Source organism: Schistocerca serialis, chromosome 5 (assembly GCF_023864345.2).
Source record: "Schistocerca serialis cubense isolate TAMUIC-IGC-003099 chromosome 5, iqSchSeri2.2, whole genome shotgun sequence".
Lineage (NCBI taxonomy): Eukaryota > Metazoa > Arthropoda > Insecta > Orthoptera > Acrididae > Schistocerca > Schistocerca serialis.
The window spans coordinates 245885589-245898625 of NC_064642.1; the positions used below are offsets into that span (position 1 = coordinate 245885589).

General features: G+C 37.6%; 2 protein-coding genes across 2 annotated transcripts in view; one reads left to right on the forward strand and one right to left on the reverse strand.

Moving 5' to 3' along the window:
- Positions 1-13037, forward strand: part of LOC126482299 (phytanoyl-CoA dioxygenase domain-containing protein 1 homolog) — a 62827-nt gene that overhangs the window by 39576 nt on the left and 10214 nt on the right. The window contains exon 2 of the mRNA XM_050106317.1: positions 5211-5354. Coding sequence (XP_049962274.1) covers positions 5211-5354 — 144 coding nt within the window. The remainder of the gene's footprint in view (positions 1-5210; positions 5355-13037) is intronic.
- The window catches only part of LOC126482298 (transcriptional protein SWT1), a 342452-nt gene continuing 333311 nt past the window's right edge, over positions 3897-13037 (reverse strand). Inside the window, exon 20 of the mRNA XM_050106316.1 lies at positions 3897-3936. Coding sequence (XP_049962273.1) covers positions 3908-3936 — 29 coding nt within the window. The 3' untranslated portion in view covers positions 3897-3907. The remainder of the gene's footprint in view (positions 3937-13037) is intronic.

Here is a 13037-nt window from a genome sequence, read left to right on the forward strand (position 1 = left end):
TATCAGTTTAATAAGTCACAGCTGCAAAATACTAATGCAAATTCTTTACAGAAGAATGGAAAAACTAGTAGAAGCCAACCTCGGGGAAGATCAGTTTGGATTCCGTAGAAATGTTGGAACACGTGAGGTAATACTGACCCTACGACTCATCTTAGAAGCTAGATTAAGGAAGGGCAAACCTTTGTTTCTAGTATTTGTAGACTTAGAGAAAGCTTTTGACAATGTTGACTGGAATACTCTCTTTCAAATTCTGAAGTGGCAGGGGTAAAATACAACGAGCAAAAGGCTATTTACAATATGTACAGAAACCAGATGGCAGTTATAAGAATTGAGGGACATGAAAGGGAAGCAGTGGTTGGGAAGGGAGTGAGACAGGGCTGTAGCCTATCCCCAATGTTATTCAATCTGTATATTCAAGCAGTGAAGGAAACCAAAGAAAAATTCGGAGTAGGTATTAAAATCCATGAAGAAGAAATAAAAACTTTGAGGTTCGCCGATGACATTGTAATTCTGTCAGAGACAGCAAAGGACTTGTAAGAGCAGTTGATCGGAATGGATAGTGTCTTGAAGGGGGGATATAGGATGAACATCAACAAAGACAAAACAAGGATAATGGAATGTAGTCGAATTAAGTCGGGCGATGCTGAGGGAATTAGATTAGGAAATGAGACACTTAAAGTAGTAAAGGAGTTTTGCTATTTGGGGAGCAAAATAACTGATGATGGTCGAAGTAGAGAGGATATAAAATGTAGACTGCCAATGGCAAGGAAAGCGTTTCTGAAGAAGAGAAATTTGTTAACATCGAGTATAGATTTAAGTGTCAGGAAGTCATTTCTGAAAGTATTTGTATGGAGTGTAGCCATGTATGGAAGTGAAACATGGACGATAAATAGTTTGGACAAGAAGAGAATAGAAGATTTGGAAATGTGGTGCTACAGAAGAATGCTGAAGATTAGATGGGTAGATCACATAACTAATGAGGAAGTATTGAATAGGATTGGGGAGAAGAGAAGTTTGCGGCACAACTTGACATGTTCTGAGGCATCAAGGATCACCAATTTAGTATTGGAGGGCAGCGTGGAGGGTAAAAATCATAGAGGGAGACCAAGAGATGAATACACTAAGCAGATTCAGAAGGATGTAGGTTGCGGTAGGTACTGGGAGATGAAGAGGCTTGCACAGGATAGAGTAGCATGGAGAGCTGCATCAAACCAGTCTCAGGACTGAAGACACCAACAACAACAACAACAACAGTGATATTATTGTTCAAAGTCCCCACAAGTCAATAGGGAGAGAAAATATGCTAAATAACCCAACACTCTTTTCTTTATGTCAGCATATGAGAGATATTTATAAGAGCAAAATATAATTGTGAGGGTCTGCTGATAAAAATAATACCTCCAAACTTTTTATGTGAACACTGTTAAAGTGTTTCTACATAAAACAAACTTCATTGACATTCTACATCTTTATTCTTCCTGTCTACAGATTTACTTGTCAACATAGTCCTCCTTGCACACACACGTTTCTTGCATCAAGAGACGTTCTTTGATACCATTACTGTACAATGTTTGACCTTGTTGAGAGCCATAGCATTACCTCTGCTTGCACAGCCTCATCGCTATCAAAGTGAAGTCTTTGCAGGTGTTCATGTTTCAGAAACAGATGAAAATCAGATGGAGTCAAATAACGCTTATGATCAATGACGGTGAACCCTGGGCATCAACTTGTTGCAGATGTCACAGCACTCACGTGTGGTCTGGAATTGTCATGCCGATGGACAGAGTGCTCCATGTATGGTTGAACTCTTTCAATTTGTGCTTTCAGTGTTCTGACGATCTCTTATGCACCAACATATGTTACACACCATCACATTACACACTACAATTTGGAGCCCTCTAGTGGCAGACAGTTGCAGTATGCGTCCGCAAAGCAGTATAGGCGACTCAGTTAGTGGCAGACAGTTGCAGTATGCGTCCGCAAAGCAGTATAGGCGACTCAGTAATATTCATGATATATAATGGCAATAGGAAAATGTTGTCTGTGATACTTGATGATTTTGGCCTCATTCGACTTATCATTGAGGGAACTAAGAAAACTGATGATACAACGACATGCCTGGCAAACCTAAGACCTAACACAATCAAATTTTTTTCTGCAGCACATCTGTTGTGAAACTCAGATCCCATTTCACCATTTGGTTCAGCTTCTAGTGAGTTCCAATTTTAGTCAAATGGAAAGCAAAAATGGGAACAGTTAAAGTATATGGCTTGTATATGATGATAACAACAGTGTCCTCAAGAATGTGAAATAATTTTGACACTGATTTCTATAACTGTTTTTGAAGTCATTTACCCAATAGCGCAGCCCCTACAACAATTATTTCAGGAGACTGCATACATTATATGGGCTATAGAGAAATTATTCTTGCATATTATGTTAAGACCCTATAAAAAGTCCCAAACTAAAGATTGTTTCCAATAACTCAACAAATGATCTAACTGTCTGTTAAAAGTAACTGGAACCTATCAGGCTATATTGTTAGAAAGCTCCAAAATATAAATAACTTAGCTGCTGTGTTATGTTATGTGATAAACAGCTTTAGTGCAAAAAATGACAGATACTGTAGTAATTTCTCCAGTATTCATAATGGCAATCTTAAAATTACCTATCTGAAATCGTAAACATTTTTGATGATGGTTTCACCTCAGTTGGCAAAACTGTCCGCAGTAAATAACAATCTGCATTACAGTTTTGAGGGAAACACAGTGCATGCTATTACTTCGCACAAATTAAAAGGTCTCTGCCCCCCCCCCCTCCTCCTCCTTCTGTTTCTCTCCCTGTATCTTACTCTCCTTCTCCTGCATCTATCTCCTTCTTTACTATGTCTAGATCTAAAGACATTGGAAAATGTACTTGTATGGAATAAATGAACAAAAACAATTGTTATATAAATTAAGAAAGTAATCTCACGTAACTGATAAGTACATAAACAAGACATCGCTAAGCTTTTGGGCGATGTACTTCACAACTACTGGATAGGCCCCCCCCCCTTCCCCCACATTCTCTCTCTCTCTATCTCTATCTCTATCTCCATCTCTGTCTCCCTCCCTCCAGACTGCATTGTAATGCTATTGCAACACCGTCACAATGTGACGTGGCAGAAAACTGTAATACTTCCTGCTTTTAGGCACATCCAAAATTATTAGATCGGTAACAAACACTACTCATATAACAGAGGGGACGAAATATGCACAAAACAACTCAATAAAATTCTCTCTTATAGTCTCCTATTGCGACAAAAGAATCACTCAATGTTTCCTTTCTGTTGCCTTTGAGAACATATTGTCCCTATCAATAGAAAACTGGCTTGCAAAACATTCAAATGGACTAGTGAAAAAGCTTAAGACAGCTTCTATTTTCAGAGAACCCTATAAACAGGTAGTAACAACTTGTAATGCTGTCTGTAGCCTTTTTCAAGACTCAAACTGTAGTGTTCAATACACAAAAATACACAGACAATGATTTTCTGAGTCTTCAACAAGACTGTAAAAGTTATTATGGACAAATAAACCATTATTATTATTATTTTCGATTATTCCCATTTAAGAGAGCATTTGAACTTGAATTCCTGTATGATGATTGTTTATGTTTTTTCTGAGTCCAAATTTTCTTCATGTGTTCACTGTGTTGTTTCTTTCGCTCCGCTGTCCATTTGCATCCTGGTCTCTTCTGTGTTGTGGTGTCAAATTTATGTTTTTTGATGATGTTCCTGAATTCAGTTCTATTTTCTGCATCATTTACTGTTATGTGTGCTTGTCTGAGGTCCTCTTCAACTTCTTTTATCCATTTTGTTTTTCTCCTGCTTGAGTTGATGACTTTAAGAATTCGCTTTGAAATTCTGTTTTCATTCATCCTGTGGATATGTCTGTAGAACTGCAAATAAACCATTATTATTATTATTATTATTATTATTATTATTATTAAGAAACACTATCAATGATAGAGAAATAAACAACAAAAGAGGAAATTTTATAGGAAGACACTTCTAAACCAGGAAGCTCTTGTCACAGTGATTGCTCCAAGTCATTTGTTGTAACGATTTTTTTTAAGCAGCCATAAAAAAGTCTCAGTCCCAACCCTGTTAAAAACCTGTGTAATGCTGATACTTAAATAATTTTCTTGGAAGAAATACACGTAACTACAATATGGTTTTTCCTTCTCCTGAGAGCTATGGAGGTTCCCCTTGCCCCCAGGCTTGGCATTGCTAAGATTATGAAGATGCAAGAAACAAAAAGAAAATTTTGCTGTGGAGGTGGCAGCAGCTACAAGAAATAAGAAATCTATTCCACAACATAAAACCATACACTCATAGACTCTTTTAAAATTAAGGTTAACTCTTCAAAGACAAAGAACACTAAGACTGACTGGGTGTCACATGACTTTAAATTTGTTCATTCTATCATAGGAAGTATTTACAACATGGAACGTTTATTTATTTTCGTTTACTCCATCTTATTGTGTAATTCATTCTCCATTGTCACCTATTTAATAAAATTAACTACTATCTGGACCAGATAGTAAAATCTGGATAACCATTCTTCTGCTTTTGCAGTGTCTTCAGTGTTAGAGACTCAAAGCTGAAATCATTCTTGATTTCATGTATTGACCAACACCTCCAAGCCATGACATCTAAAAACAAGCAGCTCACAGCAGATGGACACACTAAACTTGTCATTCCTTCTTGCAGATTTGCTGTGCCCATGTACCTTACATCACCTGCACATAATAATAAACCATTTGTCTGACAGTATGTTGTCTGAAACTTAACTACTAATAAAACTGTTTATTAAAGGTTACAAACGTCTTTCATAATTTAGAAGGACCAAGGGCATAACCTACAATTTAGACTTTATGCCAATATTCTCATTTCTGTGGTATAAAAAAAATGCATTTTATTTACCTTTTCTATAAAATGTGTTAAATTTTGTTGTTTTACAAACACATATATGCACACAGGCTTGCACATACACCCACGCATGCACGCGCATGTGCATGCGCGAACGTGCACGCGCACGCGCGCGTGCGCGCACAGTTAAATGTAACACATACCACATCAAAATGTTTATAATTTATATTATCACTCAAACATGCAAACTAACAAGCTATTAATTAAATTTTTTAAACACACATCTGCATGCAATTTGCAGTTATTACAAGATGGATATGTCATCCTGGATGATTTCTTGTCTGATGCTGAAGTGAAGGAACTCAAAACTGCGGGAGAAGAGCTTACTGATGATTTACCAGAGGAATCTTCTCGAACAGTTTTCAGTACAACACAACCCAAGCAGGTTAGCAGGTACTTTTGTTTTTCGTATTGTCTTACACTTTTTGTTATGCAATTGAGAGTATGATTTACTGTGTATCCAACATTATTAATATTTAACTTTGAAAACTTGTGTTAAGTCTAGCGTAAACATGGCTATTACAAATGCCATTTCAAATACAGAAAAATCTTTAAACAGTCACTTTCTCACAATCATCTAAATGTTTCAGAGGATTATATCTTCATATTAAGGTACATTTATGTAAAAATTATTTTTAAATGACTTGCTCTTAATCCAGTTGATGATGAAGATGTATTCACCTGAACTGGATAGCAGAAATATAAAATGACAAGTTAAAAATGTTGTCTGATTTCAGTTGAGTTTACATCTAGTTTAAAGGATGGAAATGGGTAATGCAGCAGAATGCAAATTTCAAGTTCAAATAACATTTAGTGTGGTTCCAGAATACAAGTGGATACCTTTCAAAGGAAGATTGAGGTTTTTGGCAAAATCTTTCAGAACAGTCACTTTTAGGTGGTAATGAATGACAATGAAATCTGCTGCATGTTTCATACATCAGGTGTTATCATTGATTTTAGTGTCATATCAAAGAGAGAGCCCTTTCGAGAGTTTGTTTGTTAAGCAAGAGAGCTTACAAGAAAGAAGCATAGGAAGTATATGGAAAGAAAAAGTCTGGAACGGCTACGATGTGACACAGATGACGAATTGCAGCTATCAGAGACTGAACACACAGATGCAAAAAAAAAAAAAAAAAAAAAAAAAAAAAAAAAAAAAAAAAAAAAAAAAAAAAAAAAAAAAAAAAAAAAGGCTCTGAGCACTGTGGGACTTAACTGCTGTGGTCATCAGTCCCCTAGAACTTAGAACTACTTAAACCTGACTAACCTAAGGATATCACACACATCCATGCCCGAGGCAGGATTCGAACCTGCGACCGTAGCGATCACGCGGTTCCAGACTGTAGCTCCTAGAACTACACGGCCACTCCGGCCAGCTGCAAACTGCAGGGCATTAATAATGAACTGCAGGTGTTCAAGATAGAAGCTAAAAACTAAAAACTAATGCGGTGCATGAGGAAATGAGAGGGGAAAAATTGTAAAAATTATGAAGGACTTGGATGATGAAACTTGGCCAAAAAATATTAACTCCCAAAGTAGCCCAAGTGTACATAAAGAAAAGGTAACCAAAATAGAAACAGAGAAGGAAGCTGGAAAGAATAAAAGGAGAGGTAACAAAATTATCTGGCAATTGTTAGAGAAAATCACATTTTGGAGACCATATATATTTATTTAGTTTTCAAATTTATATTTCTTTCTGTATGTAGTCATCAAATGATGGCTTTTACAAACATCATATTTTTACAAAGATATAGTACATATCATATTTGAATACAAAGGTTTAATACATCAAATATGTGACTAAAAAGATTAACATATAATGTACACATAATTATTTCAGTGAATATAGACATTTATTTACAAGAGAAAATTTTAATATTGTTTTAAATGGATCTCCAGTATATGCTCTTACTGATTCTGGCAATTCATTGTACAACATTGAGCCACTATTACATAGACTGCACTCTGTTACATTTAATTATGTTCTTTGTCTGTAATAACTGTTCTTATTTCTTGTATTGTGATTATGTACATTGTAGCATATGACTGTGTTGTCCTGATGGCTTATATAAACAAAGATGATGTGACTTACCAAACGAAAGCGCTGGCAGGTTGATAGACACACAAACAAACACAAACATACACACAAAATTTCAAGCTTTAGCAACCAACGGTTGCTTCATCAGGAAAGAGGGAAGGGGAGGGAATGACGAAAGGATATGGGTTTTAAGGGAGAGGGTAAGGAGTCATTCCAATCCCAGGAGCGGAAAGACTTACCTTAGGGGGAAAAAAGGACAGGTATACACTCACGCACACGCACACACACACACACACACACATATCCATCCGAGATACACAGACACAAGCAGACATTTGTAAAGGCAAAGAGTTTGGGCAGAGATGTCAGTTGAGGCGGAAGTACAGAGGCAAAGATGTTGTTGAAAGACAGGTGAGGTATGAGCGGCGGCAACTTGAAATTAGCGGAGGTTGAGGCCTGGCGAATAACAAGAAGAGAGGATATACTGAAGGGCAAGTTCCCAAGTTCCCTCTCCTCTCTTCTCGTGAGGTATTTATTCTTGATAAGGGCATCACAACAGGACACACACACACACACACACACACACACACACAATGAGTGTAGTGAGATATTTATTCTTGATAAGGGCATCACAATAGGTCTCTCTTATCCCAAATTACATATCAGCCAGTACTGTAGCACCAGTATTCTCTTCAACTGCACATCAGCAGCACAACCACACAGCTTAATTCCATAACTTATAAACATAGAACACTGTTTGTAGTGTTTCATTACACACAATTTTAGATAGTTGGCTAAGCAAATACAATGCACTGCTTATTTTCCTGCACACGTAGTTAACATGATTTTCCCACTGAAGATTGCAATCAAAGTGCAGATAGTCTTCATTGTCTCTAAACAAAATTCCACAAATAGCTCCTTCAAATCTGTGGCACAAGTTGCCTGATGGGAACTACAGTAACTGTCATTTTATAATATTTGCTTTTAGGCCTTGGTTATTAAAATATTTAGTCACCTTATGCATCTTATGTGTTAAAAATACATTAAATACTCCTCATTATCACCATACAACAGTAGAGAGGTGACAAACATCGTCAGCATAAGCATCTTGGGGGACACTGGCATTGACACAACAGATTCCAAACAACCTGATAGATGAAACAAGTATTCAGATCTTTTCTGGTCTGCAGCGTGGTCTGTTAAATAGTACAGGATGCTGTCAATTTTGACAGCATGCCAGAGACCATTCATGTTTATTGACAGGTTTTTTGTGGTCATAGTATCACTTAAGATACTGGAAACTGCCTGGCAGATTCAGACAGTGCATTGGACTGAGACTCGAGCCCATAACATTGCCTTGTCAACCATCTGTGCCAAACTGTAGACCTTAAGGTCAAAATTAATTTCTTTATGTATGCCATCATAGCCGAATGATTAGCGTCACTGCCTCCTGTGCAAAAGGACCCAGGTTCGAGTCCTCTGCAGACTTTTTCGGGGAATGGAGGTCTGGAACAGGTTCCACTCAGCCTCATGAGGCCAGATGAGGTGATGCTTGAACAAGGAACCAACAATGTCACCAGGATTCATCTAGTGACAATAACAGCTGGAGGACTAACAACCTGCTGAGCACATGTCCCATGATCAAAGATCACTCCTCATACTGTCTTGTACACATCAGTTGGCCAGTCAGAACAGGTCCAAGGTCTGTGTTTTATGAATAAAAAAAATCATGATTAAATGTCAATGACTTTAACAGAAGTAGATTTTGACAGATCTCCAGAATCTTGTGCCTTCACCACCATATCAGTAAGAGGGCTTGACTACAAACAATCTGCATGCTCGATGCCGACAATGGCATTGAATATAACAATGAAGGCTTCTGTGCTCATTTTATATGTCAAATCATTTAGACACTTCCTCCTAATATCTCGGTTTTCAAATTACAGAGACATGAGCTGACCCTCCAAGATAATCACCATCCATCCAGTCTAAACTTAAACTTGTGTCTTCTCCTTTTCATTTTCACATTTATCTTCTGCAGCATTCCTCTCCTCACAAGGCCTTGCTGTACTCTCGTTCAGGTTCTAGATCAACCCAAATGTCCACCCCCTTCCCCTTCTTCACATAATCAACCAGTGACACTGAGTGATCGAAGAAAGCTTTGTGAATACCATCTTAATTAGGTCAAGTCTAGTAAATCAATGTGCTGCTCATAACATTCATGATAGTGATAGCAAGCAAAGTAGAAAAATCTCAATGTTAACATTTCAGCTGCCACAACTTACTGTATTCAGGTTAGTTATGTTCATTGCAATAAGTTCCTGATTTTGTGTGTATGTTATACTGAACAGTTCAAAATTTAATGTCAACTATCAACAATAAAAAAATTTATGGGGTTCAATGGCCTGTTGTAAGTCTTCCAATTGGACGCCATTTCAGCAACTTGCATATCCCTAACTGACCCCATAATCCTACTGGGAAAAGGGATTGACAGATTAATGTGAAATCTGAACTACATGCCATTCCTGGTGAATCGTAACATCATTGAGAGGTGAAGGATAGGTTGAAGGCAGAGTAAAAAATTTCTGTGGTTTCTCTGGAATTCAATTCCATAACCTCTGTTTCCAGATGCATGCTTTACCACTAGACCCCTAAATTATGATTTAATTGTTCTTAATCACTCAGGTTGTAGCCATCTCGCTTGATTCTTTTGTTTGTGTGATCTTTGTACATTGAAGATTCCTGGTCAGATGATACCATATATATGTATTTGTCTCACAATTCTTTCACGTAAAATATTTGTCTTTTATTATGAATACCAGAGACTGCACAAACACATAATTTAATTTCAAAAATCTCTTTATTTAGACCTGATAGTGAAAATACAAGTGCTAGGAAAAATTACTCATGAACAAAAGTTCAAATGAAATAGAGATAAGTGAATTGGCCTCTTACTGGCTTCAAAGTCTTGACAACATATCTGAAAAGTGAAAAAAATTTCAAGCCTTCCCACTGATTGTTCCTTCACCTAGATTGGTGAGTAAAGCAGAAGAGTACGTGCATAAGCAATTTGAATATCATATTGTCTCTTTCTTGACACAGGATCTTGAGTGATTTTTGTGCTACTTCTTTACTGGTATCAAAATGGAGGACGACAGAGAGAAGATCAAAATACTAAATTCCATATTCCAAAACTGTTGCACTGAGGAAGACCACAAAGCAGTCCCTCATTTCAACTGCCACATAAGCACCAAACTGTCAGATATTGAGATACATGAGCATGTGGTAGAAAATCATCTAAAAACACCCAAGAGAGGAAAGGCAACTGGATCTGATGGGGTTTTATATGACTCTTGAGGTGTTCCATTGCACTTTGATTTAACGCAGTTTTTGTATTCTTGACCATGAACTTTTGAAAGATTATGCTGTATTTCTTCCCCAATTGTATTATTATTGTAATTAAGAAGCTCAGAATCACAGTTATAACTTCTTTTAAAGAACAAACCATGACGTATCATGAGTAGAATATTCTAATTCTTTTAAAGGACATCCAACATCCATTTGGGTTAATAAACTGTATATTGATAACAAACATGTCCGTATTGAACTTACCACATCAGTAATCTCTGTGAATCACAACAACCCAACACAGCTTATCAACACATAATGAACATTAATAAAAGATTTCATTTGTCTCTTTACATCATGTAATAACCACAGTCCAAAATATTTATATATCATCTCAGCACTTCTGTGCCTCGTCAACAGATGTAGATGATCCTTGGAACCTATATTTTCATACCCAACCAACTATTTCCTCTTGCAAAGCTGCTGCAGTTGCCATCCCATCCTGAAGATATACATCATCCCTCGGCATGACTCACCACATGCAGAGAAAATAACAATTCTGGATGATCTGTGCTCTTACGTATGGTACCTTATTTTATTGGAAAGGCTACCTGTAAAGATGACACATTGAGTTGCAGACAGAGACAACAAAAAGTCTCTTATGATTAAGCTTTGTATTCATGTGTATGAGTCATCAGTATGAAGATGTAGGAATACATTTTGCTCCTCTGTGGTGGTTTGTATCACCACACTCTACATAGAGTTTGAAAGAACTTACTCCTACCGCTAGTCTGTCATATTTCAGTGGAGGGCTGAAGGAACCTTAGTGACTGAAGAAAATTACAGATCATTCTTCTTTTCAAGAAGTCATCAAACAAATACACACACTTACGCAACCTATTCCACTGATGTCAATCTATTGTAGAGTTTTGTGCTCATATACAGGGTGATTCAAAAAGAATACCACAACTTTAGGAATTTAAAACTCTGCAACGACAAAAGGCAGAGCTAAGCACTATCTGTCGGCGAATTAAGGGAGCTATAAAGTTTCATTTAGTTGTACATTTGTTCACTTGATGCACTGTTGACTAGGTGTCAGCGTCAGTTGATGCTAAGATGGTGACAGCTCAACAGAAAGCTTTTTGTGTCATTGAGTACGGCAGAAGTGAATCGACGACAGTTGTTCAGCGTGCATTTCGAACGAAGTATGGTGTTAAACCTCCTGATAGGTGGTGTATTAAACGTTGGTATAAACAGTTTACAGAGAATGGGTGTTTGTGCAAAGGGAAAAGTTCTGGACAGCCGAGAACGAGTGATGAAAATGTAGCACGCATCCAGCAAGCATTTGTTCGCAGCCCAGGAAAATCGACTCGCAGAGCTAGCAGAGAGCTGCAAATTCCACAATCAACTGTATGGAGAGTCCTACGAAAAAGGTTAGTTATGAAACCTTATCCCGAGGCGATGGATCGGCCGCCAGGCAGCCCGTGACAGAGCACTGCATCACTGGCCTCCAAGAAGCCCTGATCTTACCCCCTGCGATTTTTTCTTATGGGGGTATGTTAAGGATATGGTGTTTCGGCCACCTCTCCCAGCCACCATTGATGATTTGAAACGAGAAATAACAGCAGCTATCCAAACTGTTACGCCTGATATGCTACAGAGTGTGTGGAACGAGTTGGAGTATCGGGTTGATATTGCTCGAGTGTCTGGAGGGGGCCATATTGAACATCTCTGAACTTGTTTTTGAGTGAAAAAAAAACCTTTTTAAATACTCTTTGTAATGATGTATAACAGAAGGTTATATTATGTTTCTTTCATTAAATACACATTTTTAAAGTTGTGGTATTCTTTTTGAATCACCCTGTATTATGACCTTTCAGGAGACAAAAATCTGCTAAGTAGGAACAATTGGCATCCACAAGCAATGGTTTTGTGAAACCCACCTCACTCTCTCCATTCTCAAAATACAGAAAGCAGTCAATACCAGCACCCAGGTTAATATATTCCTTGACTTTCAGAAAGTGTTTGATACAATTCTGAAATGTCATCTAATGAACAAAATATGAGTGTAAGGAACATCGCACCAGCTCTGTGACTGGATTTAAGAGTTGCCTGCTAAAAGAACACAGTATGTAATTTTAACCAAGAGAAATTTTCAGACATAAAAGTAGCTTCTGGCTTGCCACAGGAGAGTGTTACAGGACTATTACAGTTGACAAAATATAAAAATTATCTAGTGAATAATGTCATAAGCTCCACGAGGCTGTTTTGCAGATGATGTTGTATATAAAAAAAAGTTGCAATGTTAGAAAACTGGAGTGAAAGGCAGGAAGATCTGCTGCAGATCAACACTTGCTGCCAGATGTAAAGTACTCTGCAAAAATAGTTTAATTACATGATTGCTAAACAATTACTGGAGATAGTCACATATTCCATATTCACTAGAATTACAAATGATTTACAAGAAGTAAAGAATCACACAGTCCAAGAGTAGTCTTCGTCCAAGGCAGTAGTTGTCATCACAGGGCCACTGGCGTAATATGCAGATCATATGGAGAACAAACAAGAACTGCCTTTCCTACTTTTATCAGGCAGCTTGGCCATGGGATCCCACCAGGTGATGCAGCTATTGCCTTGAGGATGTGGCTTCTATTGAGTGTTTGTCTTGAGGTAACCACCTGCAGC